Genomic DNA, 23,960 nt, shown 5'->3' with positions numbered 1-23,960 from the left:
CTGCCACTTTTACTCTGCCAAGTTCCTTTTCCAAACCTTGACAGGCATAGGCCCCAGGATGTGGTTCATTGTCTCCTCTCTCTTCAGCTCAAAGCCTGCTTGTAGTGCAAACTCGTAGCGGTGAACTATTGAAGCAAGGCAAACAGCCTGCTCAAGATATGAAATGTTGCGCCCGATGCAGCCTCGAGCACCTGCGGAGAACGTAATAAAGTGAGACTGTAGTTCCTTGCCCTTTTCGCCCAAGAATCGCTCAGGAATGAACTTTTCTGACTCGGGATAAATGCTCTCATCGCGATGCGCCACAAGAGCAGACACCCCGACAGATGTGTTCCCTGGGATATACTGGCCCATGATCGTCAAACCTTCCGGAGGAGTCTGACGACCGAGATTCTGTGGAGTTGGGGGCCAGAGGCGAAGCGACTCATCGAGACAAGCGCGAAGGTAAGGGAGATGCTTCACCTTTTCGTAGGGGGCCACCACCTCATCGGGCTCTAGGACAGAGTCAAGTTCGTGTCTCAGGAGTTCCATCACCCTAGGGTTGAGTATCAACTGATAGAGAATGTTGGCTAAAGCAATCGCGGTCGTGACGCTACCCGCGTTCATCATGATGTTGATCTCAGCGACAATCTCGCCCCATTCAAGCTCATGAGAGTTGCCGTTCTTGTCCTCCATGAGCGCCTGGAAAAAGTCGTCAAGCTTTTCTCCCTTGTGGTATCGATCTAATCGGATTTGAGCTCGTCGCAATACAATGTCATCCCAGCCTTTCGCTGACTCTGCCATCTTTCGATAGAAAGGAATGACGTTGGAGATCTTATTAAGCAGCTTGTAATAGTCGTAGGTCCACAGAAGATAAGACTGCTTGCGTGCAGTGGGATAAAGGCATTCGCGTAGATTGGCTTCGTAGACAGTACCGCATGTCTGCTGGGCTTCAACACGATCGTGACCTTGATCAAGGAGACCAAGCTTTTCCGAAAGACCAATATCGGCGATGGCGTCAAGGGAGAAGAAGTTGGACCAGGCGCGGAAGTCAAGATTGACGTCTTGGGGGTCAGGAAACTTGGCACCCTTGGGCAAAGGAGCTGTGCAGACCTTGTCGAAATGGTTCATCATTCGCTGCACCTTATCCGCGACCTTGTACTCCCAGCCCTCGAGGTTTTTGAGTGCGTAAGCAGATGACAGGACCTTTCGCTTCCGGGCATGCTCGTGCTTATCTACAACATCGGCCAGGTGAAAATGGGTTCCGGCTCCTACAATGTATGATTCGTCCTTGATACAGGGAGTTCCGTGGCCATAAATATCTTTTATGGCTTGACCGCCAGCGAATGACAACGAGTTAGGCCCCGTTCGAATAATAGGCTTTGTCTTATGTAGTTTCGCAAGGTGAGTCGACCGTGCGCCGCCGTGAGCGAGGATCATGAAGGGAAGGTTAGACATGCCGGAGAACAGGGACATGTTAGGGAAGCGCCGAAGACCTGAAAGGAGTCAGTATGTGTTTCCCTATTGAACAATATACCTTACCTTTAGGGTCCTTAAGGTAGAGAATGAAAGGGTAGATAATAAAGTAAACGACCACAGCGACACCCACTGCAGCCGCATAGGGTGCTGAGCCCAAGGAGGCAATGGATGCAGACATTATTGGCACTCTCGATGGAAGGTAAAGAGTCTGACTGAGAGGAGAGTAAAGAAAGAGACTGTCCTTTGGGCAAACATGTAGGGGTGTAATGCATACCATCAAGACAATATGAGTTTCTTATATATGGCAGCTTCTGTGGCGGTAAATAAATTAGTCTTTGCTCGATGGAATCGTGATCGAGAAATTGCCACATTTGGCGACTTTCTCCGTCCCCAGCAAGTTTACCCCACGTAGATTTACCCCGCGACCTCTGAACATTTCCTTGCCAGTCCAGAAAAGAACCAGCCCTAAGATGTCACAGGAAACCTAAAGAAGGGATGACGGGCTGGACTCGCTTCTCGAGCCTTGATCATTTTCGGAAGTCCGGGCCAAATTTCCTTATACGCTGGGCATGTCCACCAGGTCCACCCACAGTGTCAGACCAAGCGCGGGGGCCAATTGCCTATTCCAGACACACTACTCTGAAATATTGAGCTATTTTTAAGTAGCCATATGAGGCAAGTTGCTCCATGCACATATATTGTGAGTCTTTTAGTGGACTGGTCCAGACACAGACTGACGCGATTCGCACATTTTGAAAGCGATAATCGTAGCCTGTTTATAACCTTTGCCACCTAAATAACGAATTTTCCACAATCTTGGTGTGCTGACTTTGAAAAGCAAGATCAAAGTCTTGGCTCCTCAATTGTGTCCTTGGTGAATTGTCAGATAAATTGTAAGAGGAAGAGTAAATGCTTTATATCACCCCCCTACCCAACGTTATATATATATAATACTTTGCCTTTTTTTTAAAAGAAATTTCTAGAGGTCTACCTTTAAGTTCTTTAGAATTAAAGAAAAGACTACAGTAATTCAAACTTATAGAGAGATGGCCTAAAACAGATTATTTATATCCTGAATACCCTTATATAGAAAAACAACTTAACAAGCAACTATAAGTTATTTCATACCCTTATATGTAGTAGTCTAGTACCTAGGTAAACCCCCTGTAGCAATGTAGAAGGCAAGGGAACTCACTATAGTACTAATGGTTCTAATTTCAGTTTTCAGTTTCCAGGATTGTTAGCCGAAAATGAAAGTTGACGTATTATTAATCAGGAACATAATCCAAGCAAATTGCAAAGTTGAGGTAGTATAGAGCTCCAGTGTAATATCGACTATCAAGGATCTAGAAAACATCCTGAATGGTATCGGGTTCACGATGGCATGCCATTCAACACGCGAAATTTCCCATTTAGGCCTTAGACGCCACAGAAGCCTGGCTGTTAGCCTTGAGGTCGAGCTGCATCTGCTTGGCCAACTTGACGTCAAACCCATTCTCAAAGACCTTCCTGACCTCTTCAAGCGGAAGCCCCTTCACTTCCGGGTAAAAGAAGATAACAAAGATCCAGCCAAAGAAGCAGATACCTGCATAAAAGCCAAACGCGCCGCTAGGTGTCATGCTCTTCATCATAGAAAGGAAGGTAGACGCGATGATAAGGTTGCAGCTCCAGCAAGTCACTGTATTCATCATCGTGCCAAGAGCGCGAACCTCGAGAGGTAGAAGCTCTGTTCCGACCCAACCGATTGTGGCTACACCCGTAGCGAAGAAGGCGACGTAGAATATGATGGTGACGAGCACGACTATACCAGCCCAGTTGACGGAATCGGCCTGAAGGACGAGATCTTTGGAGATAGGAATCCAGTGGAATGCGACGGCGGCGATGACCATGCTCACAGCCTGAGAAATGTCAGTATCGTGGCTTTTCCGACAACTTGATCGTATCTTACCATGCCCAGTACAGTGACTAGGAGGATGATGCGGCGGCCTAATTTATCTATAACAACCAAGTTGACAAACGTAAAGAGGAAGTTGGTAGCACCAACAACGATGGCAACGGCGGTGGGCTTGTTGAACCCGACGAGGGAGAACAGCGTGGCAGAGTAGTACATCAGAGTGTTGAAGCCACCGAGCTGAGAGACTTTGATACTGTCAGCGACAAAGATTCAGACCTATGGGCGTGTTGAAAGACTTACTGGCCATAACGGTGCAAGCAGAAATTAGTGCACGAAGGTTGGAGGGCACACAGTGAAGCTGCTTGAACTGCCACCAGAGGGACTTATTGGCTACAACCGAAGACTCGACCTCAATTGTCCATACAAGGTGTTCGAGTTTAGATTTGAGCTGTTCCTCAGTAGCAGCAGGGTAAACTCGTCGCAGGCACTTCTCAGCTTCGTCTCTCTTTCCATGCGCAATGAGCTGTCGAGGCGACTCAGGGCAACGAGGCAGCAGGGCGGCAAGAATGATGGGAGGAACTCCGCCGATAGCGATCATGTATCTCCAGCCATGAGGGACATCGGTAAGAGCAGCTCCAAGACCATAAGAAACCAATTGACCCAGTGTCACACTGAGGTTATCGAAGGCAATCATGCGACCGCGATATTTGGCTGGGGCGAGCTCTCCAATGTAAAGAGGCTGAATACGTTAGCGACTTAGTTCAAGACAACTGTGTGTAGAATTAAGCTCTTACAATGATCATCGCCGCAGACCCTACTCCAAATCCCACTATTAGACGTCCAGCAGTCATGGCGACGATGTTGAAGGCGGCAGCTTGGACAACAGACCCAACGAGGAAGAGAAAGCAGCCGATGTAGATTCCAAGCTTACGGCCGTATTTGTCAGCTGGAAGGCCTGCGATCAGAGCGCCAATGAGAGCGCCGCCAGAGGTGATGGAAGTGATGAGCTCTTGCTCATGGGAATCGAGATGGTGGCCGAGATCATCGCCGATAGTGACCAGAACGGCTGAGATGACACCAGTGTCATAACCTAGCAGATCATCTTAGGAGAGCTCAAAGGGGAAGTATGTAGGTTACCTACCGAACAAGAAGCCGCCCATGGCAACGGTGAATGTGATGAGCCAAACGGACTTGGATGGCTTGGTATCTTCGATGGAGTCGTCGAATTCGACAACAGTGCCGTGAGACTTTTCAAGGTGTTCGACATTGGTGGACGTTGACTTTTCTATGCCACCCCCCTCGGTCGAGGACTTATGATCATCCTGAGAAGACATGTTGCGAGACGTCAAAATAGAAGATTGAAATAGAGATGAATATTGTGGTGCAGATGAGAGAGCTTGTTGTGGGGGAAACTGCAATATGTGAATGGAGCGCAGCACTGTATATATACTCCCATAAGGCTAACGATTCATGTGGCAATTAGATGTTGTTTCATTGGGCTCGCTCACTCTCACGATCCCGAGAAACCTTGTTTTCTGGGGGTTAGATCGCCTCAAAAGTTGGGGTATTAGCGGGGGCAGCCGTTGGATCCTGGAAATTGTGTACAGAATCTCGATTGAGAAAAAAGTCTTCCCCAGATAACCACCCTCTTTCTCCGTGTTCACTACCGTCGGCTCCATGTTCTGCGATCCCCGGTTGTGGGAGAGTCTGGGGTACAAAAATGGGTTTCGTGTCTGCCGGAGTAAGTTTCCTTTACCAATTGGCAAGGCAAGGTTCAGTTTACTACTTGGTGAGGGCACCTGGACTCGTGGCTTGGCCCAGAGCATTGTGGACAGTGAATCGCAGGGAGTTGGCGTCGACATTTGCGACTCTTCTCGTTTTGGTGTTGTTGTTCCGAACCTTGTGGAGATCGTCTTGTTTGTCCCCGGAACAAACACCCCAGATTTGTTATGGGCTGTTGCCATCGTATTGAGAGTCCCAAGCTCTGGAGCGAGTGGGGATTAGTGGCGCATGTTCCAGACTCTACCCCGTGGGGAACCATGCCACGTTCTAGCTTCACCTATTTGCTATTATGTGTGCTTCCACTCTTCTCCTATGGACCTATTGATTTAAAGCTATTATTTATTGACAATCACTCTTGGACAGCGCAAAATCGACGTGGCTGTTCAAACATCATATACAGAGCTTAGTACGCATATATCAAAGGCTCAGAATTACACGCTTTACAGCTATCACAATGGCCTAGCTAAAGCCATCCCCACGTTTTCTTCAAACTATCCTTTCTATAGACGACAATTAGCTACCAGATGATAGATGAAAATATTAGTCGAACCATACATGTAAGAAGTCGGCCATCCAAACCGATTGGTTGCATTATCTAGAACACAAAGGAGGGTATCCTGCTCAGCGTGCTCGTCGAAAAGGTCTCCGACCAACGCTATGGCCATGCATGCAATCCTCAATACAAATCAGCATAATCGCCAAAGTTCGGGGTCTATATGAACGCACAGGTATGTGGGACTGGCTTCGCCCATGCCTGCAGCGATAGCGCAGACTATCTTGGTGTCGGTCTTCATTTCGTGCTACTCGGCATTAGACAATTATCCCTCGGTGGCACAGTGCTTCTGTACCTCTATTTGCTTCATTGTCCTATTCCTTGCAAGCCCAATCTTTGGAAGACGCGGATCGTGAGACATGAGAAGCATCCTGCTGAGGTGGTAGTATTGCAAGCCAGCAGCCACTGGTTCGCTATACAGCCATATATCTGGAAGTACTTGTTTCTCAGGATGATTGCATGTGTAAATAGGATCGAAGGAATCTGGTTTTGTCTCCGACCAGATGGTTATGTCTTTTAGCAGCGCCGCATAGTGCTCGGTATCTTTATTATCTGAGAAACAGTATCGGATGATGTCTGTCAAGTGAAGAAGCATAAGATTTGCCCAATCTTTGTCATCCACAGGAGCACCTCTTTTCTCTGCACACAGAAAATCTAAGTATGATGGGAAAGGTACCTGATTGACAACTGCCAAGTAGGCTTCCATTCGTAGATTTGCCCACCAGGCGGCCTCGGGGAGGCTCTCTCGTTCAAAGAGCTCTGTCGGTCGATCCATCATGTTCGCTTGACCGAGAGAGGGAGAGGAGACCAAGTATTTCGCTGTGCGTACTGGGTAATTAGTGGAAAGGTTCTACACTAACAAAACAACAACAAATATGCTCCAGATAACATAAGGCACAAGACGTTAAAGGTTGAGACACTGACCTTCCATGCTTTGCGCAAACCGTGATAACAGGTCCACGACAGAATGGATCTCTTCCATGGAACAATTAATGTTTAGGCTGGTGTTAGGCAAACGTGGATTTCTTTCAGAAAGCGGCTCAGCCGCTGAGTCCAGGCAACCTGGATTAGTCCTCCCCTTGCCAAAATGTCTTGAGACAATCGTCAAGATAGACTCGAGAAGTCGAGGGTATTTCAGCACTCGAGTTGATAGCCAACCGGAGAACGGCCGATCCGGATCCCCAAGATCGAAACCATCGCTGAAGCCGGAAAAGAAATGGCGAACCAGCTCTGCCTCGTCTTGCTTGAGCACGCACGTGGGTAGACGTAGTTGGTATCTATCGCCATACGAAGCATAAGTATCTTGTGCTGCAAACTCTGTGTCACCATTGATCTGATCAGTCGTGACGTTTGTGTATTCGTGAAACACCAGCCCAGGTAATTGGTCGGATTGCTGGTGGAATTGCAAGGTGGAATGGCACAGATTGCTAGTCTCTTGTGGTTGAGTATCTGTATGCGAGTAAGTCGAGCTAGTCAGACGCTGTTCACCACCGTCGACATCATGTCGACTACTCCCAGATAAAGGTGTATTTTCTTCGTCTTGTCTTTCTAGGAAGTAATAGGACTGTTCTTCCGAGGAGCTGGGGTAGGCTTCGGGGTCTGAAAACGAGTTAAACGACCGAACGATGTCCAAGGTCTGATCCAGAAATTCGATCTTCTGCTTGTCAAGCTTGCACCATCGTTGATCAGATGGAAAGTTCAGGCCCTTTTTACGTGTCCTTGAGCATTCTTAGCATATAAATCTCGTATAGGGTATCGCCATTGCTCACTTCGAGCCAAGCCTGCTGTGGCGAAATCGACATTGGAGGCTTCTGTCACAATGTAGGTTTCTAGTGATACACTGAGCACAAGGCTCTTCATCATCACCTTGGGTGCGGAGGCCATGTCAGCATATTGAGCTGGAAAAGGGATATAAAACAAGGCGTTACATTTGAGATGTCTGATAAAACGGACCTAAATTTAGCCGTGGTCGATGTACCTGTATGACGTAGCTCACTTTAGACGGCAATTCTAGCAATAATTAGTCACATAACGATAACCGAGAATCATTTGCATTAACTTACCTTACAACCCGAGATTCTTTGCCCAGTCCGTCCCATATCGCGGCGTGTGTATAAGTGTACAGGAAAGCAAGAAGCAAAATGGAAATAGCGGGGCACGAGGTACAACCTGGGGTCGGGAGACTTATACCTCCGTTTGGCTCGGTAGGTAGGTAATTCCGGGCCCAAGTGGATCAGAATTTCATGTCACTGTAATGTTAAAATCCATAACTGGGATACTTGTTCCGAGGCTAGTTCCCCGGTCCAAGATTTAGACCCGGAACAACTGTACCAAATTGAGCTATTGTCTGCGGGGAAGTCTACCAGTGACTCCAAGAGGCAAGGCAAATCCCGAACTTTATCCTTGTCATCATGGAGAATGCGAGGAGTCTATTGTCTCACCGTGTGCATTATGGTGATATTTTACACTTGCGTTGACATCCCATTCCCGCTGAGCATAAGTTATGTGGCGATGAGTGGCCATTTCTTGCTGCAATAAACAGTAAAGATATGTTAATTGTATGTGTCCAGATATTCAATTTTTTACTCGTGATGCATCACGAGTGTCAGGAAAGGCGATTGCTATGGTGAAACCACGGCAATAGATCCTGTGTACATTATAGTTAACTTGCTAATTACCTAATCATGCTGCCGCTGCGTCATTTGTCCCCTCCCTGTCCTTTCCCACGCTTTAGTAGTCCCCCCTCAACACTCATCTCTCAATGGTGGAATCACCTATACATGATGCGGTTATGCCGCCGTCTCTATTCCTTGCAGATCGCCCCCCAGAATATAATTCAAATGATGGTATACAGTGAGTCTTGTCGCGAGGACTGAATATCGGTCGTGAGTTAATATACAGCAAGAGTGTCTTCCCCAGCATCTTACGCATCCAGCTACCTTATTGGCAGCCCGCGTGGATTGGCATCCCCCATAAGAACTAGACGGGAAGCGTTTCTCTTAGTAAATTACCTACAAGATCTATCACCAAGAGTGAGCTACTGTCCTCCCAATAACGTCCTGTCTCTGATATCCAGTTTCAGATTGATATCTGCGATCCTTCGAAACGCTTTGGTCGTGAAGTGCCAAAGAGGGCTCGCCAACTTCCCCTCCTAGCATACTCCATTCTAGCGTTTTCATCACGCCATCAGGTCATGGTCACCGGTATTGATGACGAAAGTAGTGAAGAGTATCATAGCCAAGCGTTGCGCATTTTGATTCCCATTCTTGACGACCCAATGTCATCGTTGGATGAAAACCTTTTAGCAGCAGCAGTCCTCCTACGGTTATACGAGGAGATGTGTGGTAAGACGGTCTTGAGAACTTCATTACCATAGCTTGCTCATTAACAATTCTGAAGATGTTGATACTGGAACCCATCTCGTTGGATGCGCGCGACTCTGGAATAACATCCCCGACTTCATAGCTGAAGGCGGGTTGAGCGAAGCGGCCAGCTGGATTCTTCTCCGACAGAACCTACACATCTCTCTGATCAAAGGCGAGCCCATGCAAGTAGATCTGAATAAGTACAGACGTTCGAGATCATTCATAGACACGACTGATGAGGACTTTGCCAATCGGATTATTCTCATCTGCTGCCAGGTATTAGAGGCTTGTTTTGGCCCAGGCGCTCAGCCCGACTACGAGACGTGGGCGCATCTTGGCAAAGAGGTTGCGCTATGGCATGATTCAATACCAGCTCACTATCATCCTTATCACTCTGATATGGAAAGCACTTCTACTGGCGTCAAGTCGGCTTTTCCTGTGGTATGGATGATGAATCCTGCTCAAGGTCAGTGTATCGCATGCTTTGTGACTGAGTAAACTGACTCATACTTTTGCAGTCATGGGATATCAACACTATTGTTTAGCTCGCATTTTGTTACATATCTCTGAGCCCAGACTATGGGTATCCAGTTTGAGAACTATCGAGCATCGGGTAGCTGCAGATGTATGTTAGCCATCTTCATGGATGCCTTTTTGCTAACATCGAGATGCCAGAAAGCGGCCTTGAATGACCTTCATATCGCTGTCGGTCTCGGTATTCACAACCCTTCTGTAGTTGGTGCTGGGTTTACTGTACATCATATACTTTTCACTTGTGAGTTCTGAGTAACTTCTATTGAATTAAAGGCTCACTGACAGTCCAGGTGGTTGTTTGCTAACTCATCCTGTAGAACGACAGGAAGTGCTTGATTTTATTAATAGCTTCGGGAAAAGTATTGGGTGGCCCGTACATCGGCTAACAGATAAGCTAAATGCAACATGGAAGTGAAATACATAATATCATATTGCGTTAAGCATAAGCTGTCAATCAAGCAAAATACTAAAACAACCAGAGAGAGAATGAAAGTCTCTTGTTGTGAATCTGAAGTACTTTAGTTAGCCGTGCATATTGTAAGAGGGTCTAGACCATACTGAGATCTGTAGGGCCTTGGCCCCTCTGTCAAGGTCTAAATCAATCTGCTGCAGAAGAGACGCTTGGCAATGCGCTACTGATCTCAAGAAGGCGAGATAACAGTCTGTAACAACCGGGGTAGATTGAGACATGGCTGAGTATATAGCGGCGCAACAATTTTGGATAAATCCTGGTCCTATGGCGAAGGGAATATGCATAAATGTAAATAAAGATGATTTCAGTATCAGAAAGGCTTCCAGCGATTGGAACAGCAGTGTTCGCATGTCCCTACCCTCTCCTCATAACATGCCGACTCAGAGGCACATGATAGACGTGGATTGTACCAGCCTAAACGCGTGGTTGTAGCTCATCACCAGCGGGACGGAGCTCCCTGATATGTAAATTTCCGTGTGTGAAGGGCCCAAAAGTGGTCGATGGCCTCTGCAGGTTTGCTTGCAAGACTTGGAACAGCCAATGTTAAGATACTGGCAACGTTGGCATCCTTTGGCTGAGAGAGCGAAAGAGTGTTCCTCTTTCATTCAGTAGCATCGATCACAGGCGCTGGATCTCATTGAGGCGGAAACTGTAATATATTGCATTATATACTTTGTCTTTCGGCAGATGGTAAGTAAATGAATTGAACTATTCTGGACTACAAATTAAGCATTATATAACTAATAAATTAACAAAAGCTAATTCGTGAAGTGAAATCGATAGGGCTTGAAATAACTAACTAGAACTAATAGAATAGTTAGATGTTTTATTTTGAGTAAGTGTAAAATACTTTTTGCTTTAAGAATAGCTTATATACCTATTAATATGCTTTAAGGCTAGTAATAAGACTTACTAAGACAAAGTGGAATGAAAATAAGTTAATGTAGGTCTTAAATTAATATAAAACGCTAATAATGTCAGGTTCTATATATTGTGGTCCTGAAGTTCCTTTTGTAAGAAAAGCCAGTTTACTCCTCGTTCTTCTCCGCCTGGGCAATAGCCCAGTTGTGAGAGGCCAGAGTAGCCTCATCCAAACTCTCCTCAGGCAATCCCAAAAGATCATTGTGAGTCTGAAAAACACCATCGCTAGTAGGATAGAACGCACGAGAATACAAAGCCTTCAAGAAGCCCGTGCCCACTCCTTTAGAGAGTTCATCTAATCCCTCCCGGAAACGCTCGACGGCTGATTGATAAGAAATAGTCCAGTCTTCATCAGTCTGGCCCAAGACCTTGTTAACACTATCAAGTAACTCTCGCTGGTTAAGAGTGAAACTCTTGATGTAAACGGGCTTGTTCGCAAAGTGTGCCAGGGTAGTGGACTTGTCGTTCTCGTCCTGTGGGAGTTTCTTCATGTTGACCAAAGCTGCCAATGCACGTCCAGTTTGAGGCCAGGTAGTCGTGTTCACCCGAGTCTTACCCTCATCATAGAAAGTGACTTTCTTATTGGGAAAGTCGAATCCGTATGTGAAAGGTCCGACGCCCAAGCTATACTCGTACCAAAAGTTAGGTGTGATGGCGAGCCAGTTGGCTCCAACATCCTCGACCTCTTTGACACTGGCATAGATGTACTTAAGAGCCTCAATGTCATCTTGGAAATTTGGGTGGCCGTAGAAATCGACGCCGTAAGCGTTAGGTACGATGTAAGAAACACCCGCCTTGCCAGCCGCCCTAACCAGCTTGCTATGGGTGTTGGGAGGTGCCGTGAGGGCTAGAGTGATAACCAAGAGGTCTTGGCCCTTCAAAACCTCAACAAGGGAAACCTGATCGTCGTAGTCGATATGTGCAAGCTTGACACCCTCTGGAACGGTCGTCTTACTGCCCTTGCGGGTAAGGGCGGTCACGGTCTGCTTGCCAGACTTGAGAAGATACTCGGTGAAGACTTTTCCGATCTGTCCTGTAGCCTATGAATATGTTAGCAAATCAGACCTCGATAGCTTCTACAGGTATACTGACACCAACGAGGGCCACGTTCTTGATGGCGTTGACGAAGCCTGGGGGTTGGTTTTTGGCGTACTGGGTAGCCATAATAGTCGAGATGTAATTATGAGTATAAGAAGAAGTAGTGCAAAAGGGAGTGAAGTTATCTTGCTAATAATTCTCAGTTGAAAATTGTTCCCGGCCAGTTTCTTTTATCTCTAATACGCTTACAAATTTATCTACTCTTATTTCTCCCACAAAATCCCGATAACGAATCAGCGATCAAGTTAAGTGTTAGTGGACTGAATGATGCAGTTTGCAAATTCCAAGTTTAGACCAGGTCTATCTCTAACCACATTCAGCTTAGCATCGCATCATAACAACCTGCTTACAGACAATTTCTAAATTCCTAAGATCAATTTCGTAATCACCCCAATAACGTATTTATACACAGCTAAAAGGCCCCTTACAATAGCTCTATCTTAAGCTACCTAGTTAACCGCAAAGCTAACTACCTACTAAGTCCTTTTAACAGATACGGTCTTCACAACAATTATTGCAAGCTTTAGCTTTTAATAGCAATACAGCATTACAGAGAACAGATATTAAATAAACATAAATAGTATTAGTTATCAAACTACACATTACATCTTATGCGATGGTATAGACAACCTTCTCGGCACTAACTGCACGAACTCCTGGCACCTTGTTTGGAGAAATAAGTGGCAGACCCTCTTCGGCAATCTTATCAAGACCACCAGGCATTTGACGAACGGGGTTGCTATCCAGCTTGACCTTGCCCTGGGAAGCTTCTGAACCAAGGAAATTGAAGAATTCAGCAGCAAACTTGCGTGCTTGAGGATTCGCTGGAATACTCGCACCTAACACTCGAAATTAGCAATGTCAAACTTTTCGCCAACCTTTTAGACCTCGCGTACCTTGGTAACCGATTTCAACTCCCAAGCCCTCCCAAACAGCGCCAATCAAGGGCTTGATGCGCAATTTAGTAATGTCGAATTTTCCCAGAGCTGGACTTCGATACACTGCGAAGCGACCCCCAGGAGCCAAGATTGATTCTACTTGCTCAACAGTTGGCGAAACAGATACAGCATCAACTGCATAGTGCACACCACCAGTGTTAGCAGTCAGTCTCTTGACTTGCTCAGTCCAATCGGCATCGTGGTAGTCGATCAGAGCATCAAAAGCATAGGGCTTTGCCCGAAGTAGGTCATGTTTCGAGGCACTTGCTACCCCGATAAGATTGACCTTAGTGCCCGAAAACTTCTCGCTCAGGCGGACCAATTGAGCAGCAAAAAGACCGAGAGATGTAGTCGCTCCATAGATAAGAATATTGACAGGGTCGCCAGAGTTCAGGCCAAGGTGACCATAACCCTCGGTTTCGGCAAACGGACAGGGAAGTTGAAGGCGACTGAAAACCCCCTGGGCTGCAGTGAGACCGCACAAACTGATGCCGGCGGCTTCTTCAAAGGACATGTTATCGGGGATATGCCACGCGAGATCCCACTCAACGCAGACGTATTGAGCAAATGCACCCGGTCGCTCGTTGACAGAGCAAGCTAGTGATAGGACAACGTGTTAGTGACTAGGTTCATGGCGATCGATATGGCGCATGGAATACTTGCCACCCTGCACAAAACTTGCAACTCTCGTGCCGACTTTGACACGGGGATCATCCACTTTGTCAAGATCTGAGCCAACCTTTACAACCTCGCCTGCAAAATCACTTCCGACCACGCGGTAGTCCTGCGTAGCTACAGGGTTGGCAGTATATAGCCAATCAACTCGGTTCAACGCAACAGCGCCAACCCGGATCAAAAGCTCCGATGGGCTGGGTTCAGGAATAGGAATGTCTTGTACGGTGACAAATTTGTCCTTGGGGGCTAGGACTAGGGCTCTCATTGTGGTCATGGTATAGATTGATCAAAGTCTTGAAGTGACAGTAAGAAGATAAATGGTTGAGTATGTAGGTCAAACTGGGTAGAGATTTCAGGATGCGGAGGGTTTAAATATTTCACCTCCAACATCAGATAGTGTAAACCTTCCCTAGGCAATGGAGGGGTCGGCTCTATCATACCCAAGTGATATCAAGACTTGTATGAGATTGGTCTAACTCTTTGAGGATAAGTGTCCCTGAATCAGCTCAGAGAGATACTGACCGCCCCAAAAACTTATTAAGCAGCTCTCCCACAAAACACCGAACCAATTTTTACCCCACTTTATCACCAACAACTCGGATATTAAGAGACAATTTTGTTAACTCCGTGAACAGACTTTGAGCTTCTCTCATTGCCCACCAAAGTTTGCATCGTAGCGCAAGATACAATGAGTGACCGAATCGGTACGTAGTCTCTTTAGTCTACTCCAGCTTTGCAAATTGGCGATTCTGTACTCGCTGTCTAATCCCTGTCCACAGGTAATCAGGATGTGAAAGACCTTCAGCAAGACTTGGGTGTTAAGTCTTTCCAGACTCCTACGGGGGGTCCCTTCATTTGTGATTGCGGCAAGAGTTACTTGCGCAAGGAACATCTCAAGAGACACCAAGCAACACATGGTTCAGAACCACACAAATGCCACATTTGTGGGCAGTTGTATTTGCGCAAGTAAGATCAGATCACATTCTTCAGCATACATACTTCTAAACCAATTGTGTAGGGATGTCTTAAAGCGCCACTTGACAACTCATCAAGATCCTTCTGCTAAACCACGTGCTTGTGATCCTTGCCGTGCAAACAAGACAAAATGTGATGGCAACGGAGTTTCTGATTGTTCGTTTTGTAAGAACAAATCTATTACCTGCAAGTACTCTCTGCGCCGATCAAGGATGCAGAGAAATGCCACTCTTGAAAAACACGACAAAAAGCCTCTGAATGACGAACCATCATCTACCGCTCCAGTCAGACAACCTACCCCCAAAGCCAGTCTCGCAACAATAGGAGAGGCCATGAGCAAATCCTCTATGGCGAAAGCAAGATCAAGAAGTTATAGAAATGCATTACCACCTTCTATTTCAATTATTGAAACAGCAACTGAGACCAGCTCATCGAACGATCCCAATTATTTGATAACAATTCTTAACCAGCTATCTGCATCACCGCCCCGATCGACCCCCCTGCACGTCAAAGATGCATCTGCCTCCGAGAAACAATGGATTGAAGAGACTTTTCAGTCTTACACTAATCATTTTCATCATCGATGGCATATAATCACCGCTGCTACTTATGAGTTCAACGAAAAGCCCTTTGACAATGCAGCATCGATCATGATGATTAGGTGTTATTTTTCTAGCAAGCAGAATAGCAACAGGGTTTTCATAGATCTTCATTGTAAACTTGTTGACCAATACATACAGCTATTGGTAAGTTGCTGTTTGGTGACGTGCTATTTACCAGTTATATCAGCTTACAAGTTCAAAGGATAACATCTTAGGAAGCAAAATAATCCCTTCTGCATTGAGACGTCTGGAGACTTACCAGTCAATTATGTTGAACATAATCTTTGCATTACTCTTGAATGTATGTATGGTTGTGACGAAGCATCTCGTGCTAACATTGCCCTCAGAACGAAGAGATAACAGCAAAGGCTAACTCTCTCTGTGGTCTTTTCATTGAGACACTGCGAGTTACTGGATTTCTCAAAGGATTATATGCACAAGAAGTCCTCCAGACCGAGTTTCCTGGCAGCTATGGGCCGTGGGTCGGCATGATAACAGACGAGTGGAAGAGGTTCGTAATTTTATTTCTTTCTTCTTATCATATAGCCCTTTTTCATTTCAAGCTAATGCGGCGAGTGAATGAAGACTCATCTGTATTCTCTTCAAGATTGAGACACGGATATCTCTCGACTGCCAACGGCGTCCCCGACTACATTACAACGAATTGGAGACCACCCTGCCATCGCCCTTTTCCTTAAGAAATTGTTATGACATGGATGTTTTTACTCATCGCCAGCAATATGAGACCATGGGTCGTAATGTCCAATTATCCTCAATGATCAAACATCCCGAGCATTTTCTGCCTGTTCCGTTACTCGTTGAAGACATCTACCTCGGCCTTTGTGGTCTTACTGTTGAGATTCTTGAATCTGAGCATACTCGAGTAATTTCCGGTACAGTAGACCTCGCTGCGGCGAGATTGATACGCGACAGTGTCACTAATCGGCTTACAGTTTGGCTTGCTCATATCGAGGATGTCACTCAAAAGCTATCTTCTGATATTGTCAATCCAACAGATGATGCTCTATTGGTCAATTATCTTGCACGAGAGAACGAGGCTCAAGCCTTGTCGAGTAGTAGGGCAGTGGTTAGACAGCGTATCCAGGATATCCTCTCTGACACGATGATAGTTTGTCATCAACTTGAGTCGTTACTATCTACCAGCAATTGAATGTTCTTATATTAAAGCCAAGATAATAATTATTATTTCTCTCTTAATAAATAACATTAAATATATTCTAATTTAAATACTTTTAGTCAAACAATTTATACTCTAGCTATAAGCGCAGCTATTGAGTCAGGTGGCAAAATGTACCATGAGCAAGTTGAGCGAGTTGTGGAGCGACTGGATGACGATACCCCTCTGTTCGTAACTGTGCTAGAAAAGCTAAGCAAGGTACATTTCCACCGCTTCTGTGAAATCGGAATGGGCATACCTGCAGTGGTAAAGAAGGTTCTTGACTGGATTCAAGGATCAATTGAACCTTGCCTGGCTACCCTGTAGAATGTTAATAGAAGCTCAGATTTAGCCCAGCGCGCATTTCAACAGGTGAAAACCGGCTGCTTCGAAATACAACTACCCGGGACCTATAGAGTAAGACAATACGGGTTTAGCTCGGCAATTAGTCAGCCACCTATCTGCAACCCCACATGGCTGGATCTGACTCTCTTATTCATTCTTGTTATACATACGCCTTGGCTACCTGAATAAGCACTTTCACTTTGTATGTGAAACCCGAAGCATGCAATGAAAGCCATATGTATTTGAGATCATGTCGGAGCTCTTGTACTTGTCACCACCTGCCCGCGACCGAGACTGTCAGCATCAGCGAGTAACTCAAGATGATGCTATCAGTCGCGAGAACACCCGCGAATACATTAGTCCAAGGCGAGAGCGAACACATGACCCTGATGGGAATATGGATATCAGCATGTCTGATGTGCAAATGAAAGGTGCTACTTTTTTTGGGACTGGTAATAGTGCTTCAGCTCAACATACTTGGCTCAACAGCATGTGCGCCAATTCTTTGTCTCGAGTTTCCCCCAATCTCCTCGACCCGTTCGACACTCTGTGCGAGAGCCCTGAGCGACTACTACAGCTTTTACGACACCGTAGGCTCCAAGACCCTCATAAGCCTGATGCTAGATCCAACCGCTGATTCGTATCCCATAGCACTAGCCAAGACCGTCGGAGAGCCGCTGTTTCGAATTGACCAACCGACGTATTGTGTTGTACTACAAGGCCTGTGCAATGGGAATGGCCTGGCGCCACTGTTGATCCACAAGTCTTTGTTCCATTCCTTATCCCTTCTCCTAGCATTAGCAGCCAATAACTATCAACCTAACTACGAAACGATGCACCACCGCAGTCAGGTTCTTCAGTCTCTCAATCGAGACCTGACCCATTTCGGCGGTGACTCGACAATACTCCATACCATAACAGCCATTCTCATGCTGATCAGCTATGAGTACCGAGTCCGTGATGCATATCCTGTTAATGCCTGCGCTGCTACACATATGCGTGGACTCCAAGCAATAATATCCCAACCTAACATCTTGGCCAGTCAATACAGTGTCTTGCATCTTACTCAAGTTCAGCGAGCTCTGTTCTGGCAGGACATCATCTGCTCCCTTGCAACTGGTGCTCCCCGACTGTTGCAGTTCGACAATCGCGGGATATTTACGCGTTTACGGGAGGATGAGACGTACCGCAATTATTTTACTTTACCGCAAGGTTTTGTCCCGCACAGCCATGGGTGGCCTGCAGAGGTATCTGCTGTCTTCGAGGATCTAGGCGCGTTATGTTGCATCGTGGACGCGATGCGTCAAGGGACAGGAGCGTCAATCAGCCTTGTGGATAATGGTAACGACGATACTTTGGCTAACCAAGTACCGTTGATGGAGGACTTGGATGATCATGGTTACCCATTGTGCAATACCCAAGCCGAGTTGCAGATCAGAGTCGTGGATCTTCTTAGTACAACAGTAAGAGTTGGTTCCCAGGGCGAAGAAGCCCTGATTTACAGAGCATGCCTCTTTGCGGCTTACCTTTGTACATATCGACTCTCTGAAGGTGTCTGGGGAGGGTACTTTGCGCCCGAGAAGTGTGTCACCGGGATACTAGATTGCATGACAGACTTTGCAAGACAAATGTCGCCGTGGAAGCTTGCCTCGGACATCACATTCTCGTTGCTGTATATGGCTGGTGGTCTCACAAAGAGTCAGCTCCACAGGGACCGAGCGGTTGAATTGCTTGGACGTTATCGGTGCTTCTACGCAACTGGTTACGACCGGGACTGGGAGCTAGTAGAGATGAGATTGAAGAAGTTTATCTGGTGTGAACATGTCATGAAGCAAAAGATGTATAGGTTTTGGCAAGTATGCCAGATTTAAAGTTACTAGATCTAAAACAATAATGCCATATAGTTATAGGATGTCTGCATATGGAATCTTAAGGCCAGATACTCTCTCGATGTCCTCAGCTCAGCAATAAGGTAGATTCGGGTTAGAACAAGAACCAGGGATAAAGCCTTGCTTAGTTGTTCCAATGTCAGCCTCGTAGATCATGGCGTCGGGCGCTAGAATGCGATCACTGATGTGTACAATACCCTGCAATCATTAGTCTCCAATCATCCTCAGTCTAGTCTTCTCTTCCTATGGGCACTTACACTGGTTACAGGGATATTGGCTTCGACAATAGTAGCCACATTGTTGAGTACAAGATCTCCGTCTTTTATCTGAGCAGATGCATAGAGGTAGGACCCAAGTTGAATTCGAGTCTTTTGCGTAGTGAAGTTGCCGGTGTATAGACGCGAGTTTGGAATGTAGTGATGTTGAAGCATCTGTCCAGACCACCAGCGTCCCTTAGGCGTACTGGCAAAGCTCTTGTAATATTCACCTGTATTATTGAACGCTTCGTTGGACGGTGCGATAAACGTGTATTGCCAGTCAGCGCTTGTACTGAACGCTTGAGCGAAACCTACACCCAGTCAGCTTTGAACTACTAGTGATGGTTGAGAGTTTGAGGTCACTAACCTGGAGTCTCTTCGACAAGTTTCAGCAATTCAGACAAGTCGTCTCGGGACTTGATCAAATCAAGCAACGTGGTTTCTGAAGAATCGGCCGGAGGCTGGTAGATGTCATCTGGGATTGGAGCGTATGACAGTGCTTGTCTGTCGAAGACCTTCGCATTGCAAAATGCCGCGGCAGCGAACAAGACAAGAGATGGTTGAAACTTCATGTTGAAAGTCCAAAGTCTGTGACTGTGAGACAGAAGCGCGTAACTTAGATCTCGAGGGGTCAGCGAATTTGTAGAGAAGCAGATGTAGCTTTGATGTATATAAAAGGGTGCCTGGATGATATCAAACTGTTTCCCAGGACAAGGATGGCGGGTTGTAAGCTGTTACTAAGCCTCATATCAATTAAAGGTTAAACAACTGCCGGGAAACATATCACACGCCCGAAAGATGGCCCGCTACTCGCCACTAAGTTCATCATGGGAATAGGAATTGCGGGGTGACTTCCGGGGGTTGGGGGAGGCGTAAGTGCGGAGTAAAGAGTCTGGGGTATTGGTCCGGTAGTTCGTCCGAACAGCCGTTCGCCAAGCCATGCCCCTGAAATTAAACATTTGGTATCGGGCGGCGTGGAAGAAATAGCGGAGGCATTGCATCTCATCTCAATTCGTCCACATCAACTAAATCTGAACATGAATACTTGAGGCCCGAACAAGGTTACGGTTCAGAATATTTCACGTTACACCAACTTTCTTCTCACATCAGTTCCTTGATTACAATGAGATCTATTGTCTTTGTTTTGTTCTCGGCAAGGGCTGCCTTGGCGGCCAAAGCCTTGGCCCAGAAGCCACAGATGGGTCAGTGGTCGAATATATGCCGCTTCGAGTACAATACTGACCTCAGAAAGGCTGGAACTCTTGGAACAGCTTCAAGCTCAATGTGAGCGATGATCTGGTCAGGTCAACCGCCAACGCCCTCGTAGATACTGGTCTAGCCAAGCTCGGTTATGACCACGTCTTGATCGACGACGGATGGCAAGACAGTGAGCGTGATTCAGACGGCAAGCTTGCAGCAAACCACACTAGGTTTCCTGGCGGTATCTCTGTTACAGCATCTTACGTTCACTCCAAGGGACTCAAAGTCGGGGTCTATAGTGATGCTGGCATCTTTACGTGTGGAAAGTATCCTGGTAGCCATGGCTATGAGGAAATCGACGCACAAACCTTTGCTGATTGGGGTGTCGACTACCTCAAGTATGATAACTGCGGTGGCTTCCAGAGCAACACGCTCTCCGTTCAGGAGCGATTTCTCAAGATGTCATACGCTCTGGGTGCCTCGGGTCGTCAGATCTTCTATTCGCTTTGCGAATGGGGTAACCAGTTTCCCTGGCTCTGGGCCGACCAGATAGGCGAGTCCTATCGTATGTCGGGCGATATTTACTCGTCCTTTGCGAAAGACAGGCCAACTGTTTGCCAGACGGCTTACTGCATGAACCAAGGCTATGCTGGGGTTAGCGTTTTGACGATGATCCGCAAGATGAGAGAAATCAGCCCATTCTCGAAACCAGGCTCTTGGGGTAAGTGTATCTATCTGCGTGCACTTAAGTACTTGTCCTAATTTCTGATCCAGCCGACATGGATATGCTCGAGATTGGGACCTGGACCATGACGGAGCTGGAGGAGCAAACCCACTTCTCTTTCTGGGCTGCCCTCAAGTCTCCCCTCATCATCGGTGCTGATCTCAAGAACATTAGTGATACCTCGCTCGCCATTTACAAGAACAAGGACATCATCGCCCTGAACCAGGATGACGCGGGCAAGCCTGCCTTGTATCTGCCAAAGCTATCTAAGGAGGGCAGTTATCAGGTTTGGGCAGGGCCACTGAGTTCTGGAAAGAGGCAACATGTGATTTTGGTCCAGAACTATGGTAGCGACAACGTGGATGTTGCGATCTCGTTGGCAGACATCCCTGGTCTTTCTGTTGAGAAACAGATGAAGATCCGGGACGTCTGGGCAGGAAAGGCAATTACTGCATCTGCAGGCAAGGTTAGCTTGAAGGGTGTCAAGCCAACGCAGACAAAGGTCCTTGTCATTTCTAAATAGCGAGGGCTTCTATAATAGTACTAGGATTAGGTAATTCACTTAGATCAGTTCAGAAGTCAGCATTGTCGTGCAAAACTCAACGCTACGAATTTTGTAGGAGCAGTCTAGGTTCTAAGTTCTGTCTGCTATTTTAAGCTCTCGACCATAAGTCTCAACGGCAAATAACACATCTGGATAACAACTTAGACAGTCCAGTTTCTACTACATCTCAAGTCAGAATTCTCGAAGTCGCAGAAGAGAAAATCACACAGCCTCAAACTTCTCATATTACCACTATCTATCTACGCTAAGGTCAAGCTACTTCTTAGATGTAGCCCAGAGCAGATCTCCAAAGCCAGGCATATCACCGCCAGTCACCACTTCTCCACCTGCCGCATCGTATGCTTCCTTAGCCTTGGTAGTCCACGGATTGTTCAGTCCCTTAGCCTCAGAAGTATAGTAGAGGAGATCCCACACTGCCGGTGCTTTCTTCACTCCACCCGAAATCTGTTGCACAATGCCTCTGTTGAATTCAGAGATGTTTTGCCAGGGGCCATTGACCAAAACTGATTCGCATCGACGCCATTTCGAATCATACGGCACTGTCTCGTTCAGGTTGTATTTGGCTGTGTACTCCGCTCCTTTGAGAAGCAAGTTGTTTCCATACCCGAATAAGTCGTATCCTTGAGTCTTGGAGGTTCTAGCGGCGAGGGCAAGCCAACCAAGACCAGACATGACATGGCTCTGGTCCCGGCCAGACTCGGAGCTCTGACCTGTCTTGGGGTTGATGGTTGCGTCAATGCCAGCGCACCAATCGTTCTTCCATGACCAAATGGCAAAGTTGTATGCTGAGACATCCTCGAGGTATACTGCATAGTCCATCAAAGCTTTGATGGAGGCGATGCCGTAGTTGGCCTGACCAATAATAAGACTCTGTCGGAGGAACAGCCAGTAAAGCTGGATACTGAACCCTTGGCCTCCCTGCCACTTTGCTCCTACCTCCGTCCAACCGCCCTCCCATCGCATGATCTCTGCAGCGTTCGCAAACAGGGTTCCTTCAATGCCGATGAGCAGGGAGCGGTCGGTCCCAATGATGTTGGTCAAGTTGGTACCCCAAGCATCTAAAATGGTAGTAGAGCGGTCCCAATGACCTTGATCCTTGGTGATATACCCTGTGATATCGTAATTAGCTTTGAATTCTTATGAAAATGCACAGTGACGGGAGGGAACGTACACATGATAGCATTGTGGTAAGCGGCGCGGGCGTCATTTGCAAAGGAGGTGTAGTTGCTGATAGATCCGCGAGAAATCACAGCATATGGCCCATTCATCTTGTAGGAGGACTGCGAGAAGCTGCTGTTGGCAAACTGTTCGTAGCCTGACTTCCATGGGTCAAGTCCTTTGAGAACGCCGTTTCTCATGACTTCAAGGTCGTTGTGAGAATGCCAGAGACCTGGATGGTTGAAGTCGGATGGCTTCCGCTTCATGCCCTCAGTCCAAGGGACATACGGAATCGCAGCTGCAACAAAAGGTCAGTGATGGTGATGTTTACGGCTTGGTGGAGTTACCATTGATGCTCGGGACATCCTGCACGAGACCAGCAACCTCCGATATGAGTAAGAGTGACCACTAAGTCTGTATTAGCCAAGTGGTGAACGCGATACAGGGATGTACCATACAGTAAGCAGTTTCATCTTGAAGAGTTCTCGTTGATTTCGACAAGGCTGAGGGTTGCGATTTGCCAAAATGGCTTTGTTATTCTCTACCTGTTACTAAACGTGACGGGTATGCTTTCGCTACTGCAGAACTCAACAAAGGTGCAACCAAGTAAATATGTGTCGTGTGATTATAAGTAATGCAGAGACGCTATTGGTGTCTTCATTGCTAATCAATATGGTTTAGTGGCTCATCGCGGGGGATCTCTCGGGCCAGCTCCGATAACTAATTTCGGTTTGATGAAAATCCTGGTCACCTTTCGGCATGATTGCTCCAAACCAGCAAGTCAATGCGGGTAATTAATCGCGCATGCAGTTGCGGGGAAAGTCTGGGGAATCCGGGGAATGATCGTCAGGCCAGAGACTGGAGGATAATCTCCTGCACCCGTTTAATGATCAGGAATCGCAATGGTGTTCCTAGCGCGAACACACAAGTCGCACATGCCACGTAATCGGAGGATTGATCGGTCACCACCCGTGGCAGGTTTGATCAGAGGAGTTGGGCTTCCCTGAGGTATTCCGCACGTTCTATTCTGTTCCTTGGGCCGGTTTGAGTGAGACCTCGGGTTCCTGGCTGTTTTGGTGTCATGGGGAAATCCTAAAACGGGATGTGGTGACATGGGGTATGTCATCGACGGCAATGAATAATTGTTTCTCCGTCCACTGAAGCAGTCTCGTCCCATGATGTTGAGTTAACTCACCTGAAACGGCATCCCTGTGTTATTCAGTATCAGTATGGCCAGAACCAAACCAACTTTTCTCATAGAGTAGGCAAAACTGTTGCAGACAAGCCAATGCCTGCGCTTTTCAAGTCGTAGATGAAGCAGTTCCTTCTATACCACAGAGTTTTCTGTTACTCAATTCCGACCTGATTGAACCGGGAGAGC

At 46.8% G+C, this 23,960-nt stretch overlaps 11 protein-coding genes across 11 annotated transcripts; 4 read left to right on the top strand and 7 right to left on the bottom strand.

The window, feature by feature from the left end:
• Positions 1–9: 9 nt before the first annotated feature.
• Positions 10–1,633, bottom strand: FMAN_09735 (uncharacterized protein; the record flags this gene model as incomplete). Its single annotated transcript, XM_041825371.1, has 2 exons — positions 10–1,472; positions 1,519–1,633. 2 exons carry the CDS (start codon positions 1,631–1,633, stop codon positions 10–12), a joined length of 1,578 nt encoding a protein of 525 aa, XP_041690759.1.
• Positions 1,634–2,867: 1,234 nt separating this feature from the next.
• FMAN_09736 (putative ITR1-Inositol permease) lies at positions 2,868–4,683 on the bottom strand (the record flags this gene model as incomplete). Its single annotated transcript, XM_041825370.1, has 5 exons — positions 2,868–3,353; positions 3,404–3,594; positions 3,650–4,088; positions 4,144–4,439; positions 4,491–4,683. 5 exons carry the CDS (start codon positions 4,681–4,683, stop codon positions 2,868–2,870), a joined length of 1,605 nt encoding a protein of 534 aa, XP_041690758.1.
• A 911-nt stretch (positions 4,684–5,594) lies between these two features.
• On the bottom strand, positions 5,595–7,486 carry FMAN_09737 (uncharacterized protein; the record flags this gene model as incomplete). The annotated part of the gene is made up of 6 exons (XM_041825369.1): positions 5,595–5,631; positions 5,687–5,806; positions 5,858–5,931; positions 5,980–6,512; positions 6,609–7,389; positions 7,454–7,486. 6 exons carry the CDS (start codon positions 7,484–7,486, stop codon positions 5,595–5,597), a joined length of 1,578 nt encoding a protein of 525 aa, XP_041690757.1.
• A 1,391-nt stretch (positions 7,487–8,877) lies between these two features.
• FMAN_09738 (uncharacterized protein) lies at positions 8,878–9,998 on the top strand (the record flags this gene model as incomplete). Its single annotated transcript, XM_041825368.1, has 5 exons — positions 8,878–9,028; positions 9,084–9,515; positions 9,568–9,674; positions 9,725–9,824; positions 9,874–9,998. The coding sequence occupies 5 exons, from the start codon at positions 8,878–8,880 to the stop codon at positions 9,996–9,998; spliced, it is 915 nt and encodes a 304-aa protein (XP_041690756.1).
• Positions 9,999–11,083: 1,085 nt separating this feature from the next.
• On the bottom strand, positions 11,084–12,140 carry FMAN_09739 (uncharacterized protein; the record flags this gene model as incomplete). Its single annotated transcript, XM_041825367.1, has 2 exons — positions 11,084–12,016; positions 12,069–12,140. 2 exons carry the CDS (start codon positions 12,138–12,140, stop codon positions 11,084–11,086), a joined length of 1,005 nt encoding a protein of 334 aa, XP_041690755.1.
• Positions 12,141–12,683: 543 nt separating this feature from the next.
• On the bottom strand, positions 12,684–13,952 carry FMAN_09740 (uncharacterized protein; the record flags this gene model as incomplete). Its single annotated transcript, XM_041825365.1, has 3 exons — positions 12,684–12,913; positions 12,971–13,609; positions 13,679–13,952. 3 exons carry the CDS (start codon positions 13,950–13,952, stop codon positions 12,684–12,686), a joined length of 1,143 nt encoding a protein of 380 aa, XP_041690754.1.
• Positions 13,953–14,375: 423 nt separating this feature from the next.
• On the top strand, positions 14,376–15,962 carry FMAN_09741 (uncharacterized protein; the record flags this gene model as incomplete). Its single annotated transcript, XM_041825364.1, has 4 exons — positions 14,376–14,391; positions 14,467–14,653; positions 14,706–15,408; positions 15,612–15,962. 4 exons carry the CDS (start codon positions 14,376–14,378, stop codon positions 15,960–15,962), a joined length of 1,257 nt encoding a protein of 418 aa, XP_041690753.1.
• A 1,074-nt stretch (positions 15,963–17,036) lies between these two features.
• FMAN_09742 (uncharacterized protein) lies at positions 17,037–18,657 on the top strand (the record flags this gene model as incomplete). Its single annotated transcript, XM_041825363.1, has 2 exons — positions 17,037–17,238; positions 17,276–18,657. 2 exons carry the CDS (start codon positions 17,037–17,039, stop codon positions 18,655–18,657), a joined length of 1,584 nt encoding a protein of 527 aa, XP_041690752.1.
• A 90-nt stretch (positions 18,658–18,747) lies between these two features.
• FMAN_09743 (uncharacterized protein) lies at positions 18,748–19,504 on the bottom strand (the record flags this gene model as incomplete). The annotated part of the gene is made up of 3 exons (XM_041825362.1): positions 18,748–18,873; positions 18,933–19,243; positions 19,300–19,504. 3 exons carry the CDS (start codon positions 19,502–19,504, stop codon positions 18,748–18,750), a joined length of 642 nt encoding a protein of 213 aa, XP_041690751.1.
• A 551-nt stretch (positions 19,505–20,055) lies between these two features.
• On the top strand, positions 20,056–21,379 carry FMAN_09744 (uncharacterized protein; the record flags this gene model as incomplete). Its single annotated transcript, XM_041825361.1, has 3 exons — positions 20,056–20,134; positions 20,185–20,853; positions 20,907–21,379. 3 exons carry the CDS (start codon positions 20,056–20,058, stop codon positions 21,377–21,379), a joined length of 1,221 nt encoding a protein of 406 aa, XP_041690750.1.
• Positions 21,380–21,676: 297 nt separating this feature from the next.
• FMAN_09745 (uncharacterized protein) lies at positions 21,677–23,052 on the bottom strand (the record flags this gene model as incomplete). The annotated part of the gene is made up of 4 exons (XM_041825360.1): positions 21,677–22,530; positions 22,593–22,877; positions 22,927–22,987; positions 23,038–23,052. The coding sequence occupies 4 exons, from the start codon at positions 23,050–23,052 to the stop codon at positions 21,677–21,679; spliced, it is 1,215 nt and encodes a 404-aa protein (XP_041690749.1).
• Between the last annotated feature and the right edge of the window lie 908 nt (positions 23,053–23,960).

Source organism: Fusarium mangiferae (assembly GCF_900044065.1).
Source record: "Fusarium mangiferae strain MRC7560 genome assembly, contig: FMAN_scaffold021, whole genome shotgun sequence".
Taxonomy (NCBI): Eukaryota; Fungi; Ascomycota; class Sordariomycetes; order Hypocreales; family Nectriaceae; genus Fusarium; species Fusarium mangiferae.
This window is presented reverse-complemented; position numbering and strand designations above follow the sequence as displayed.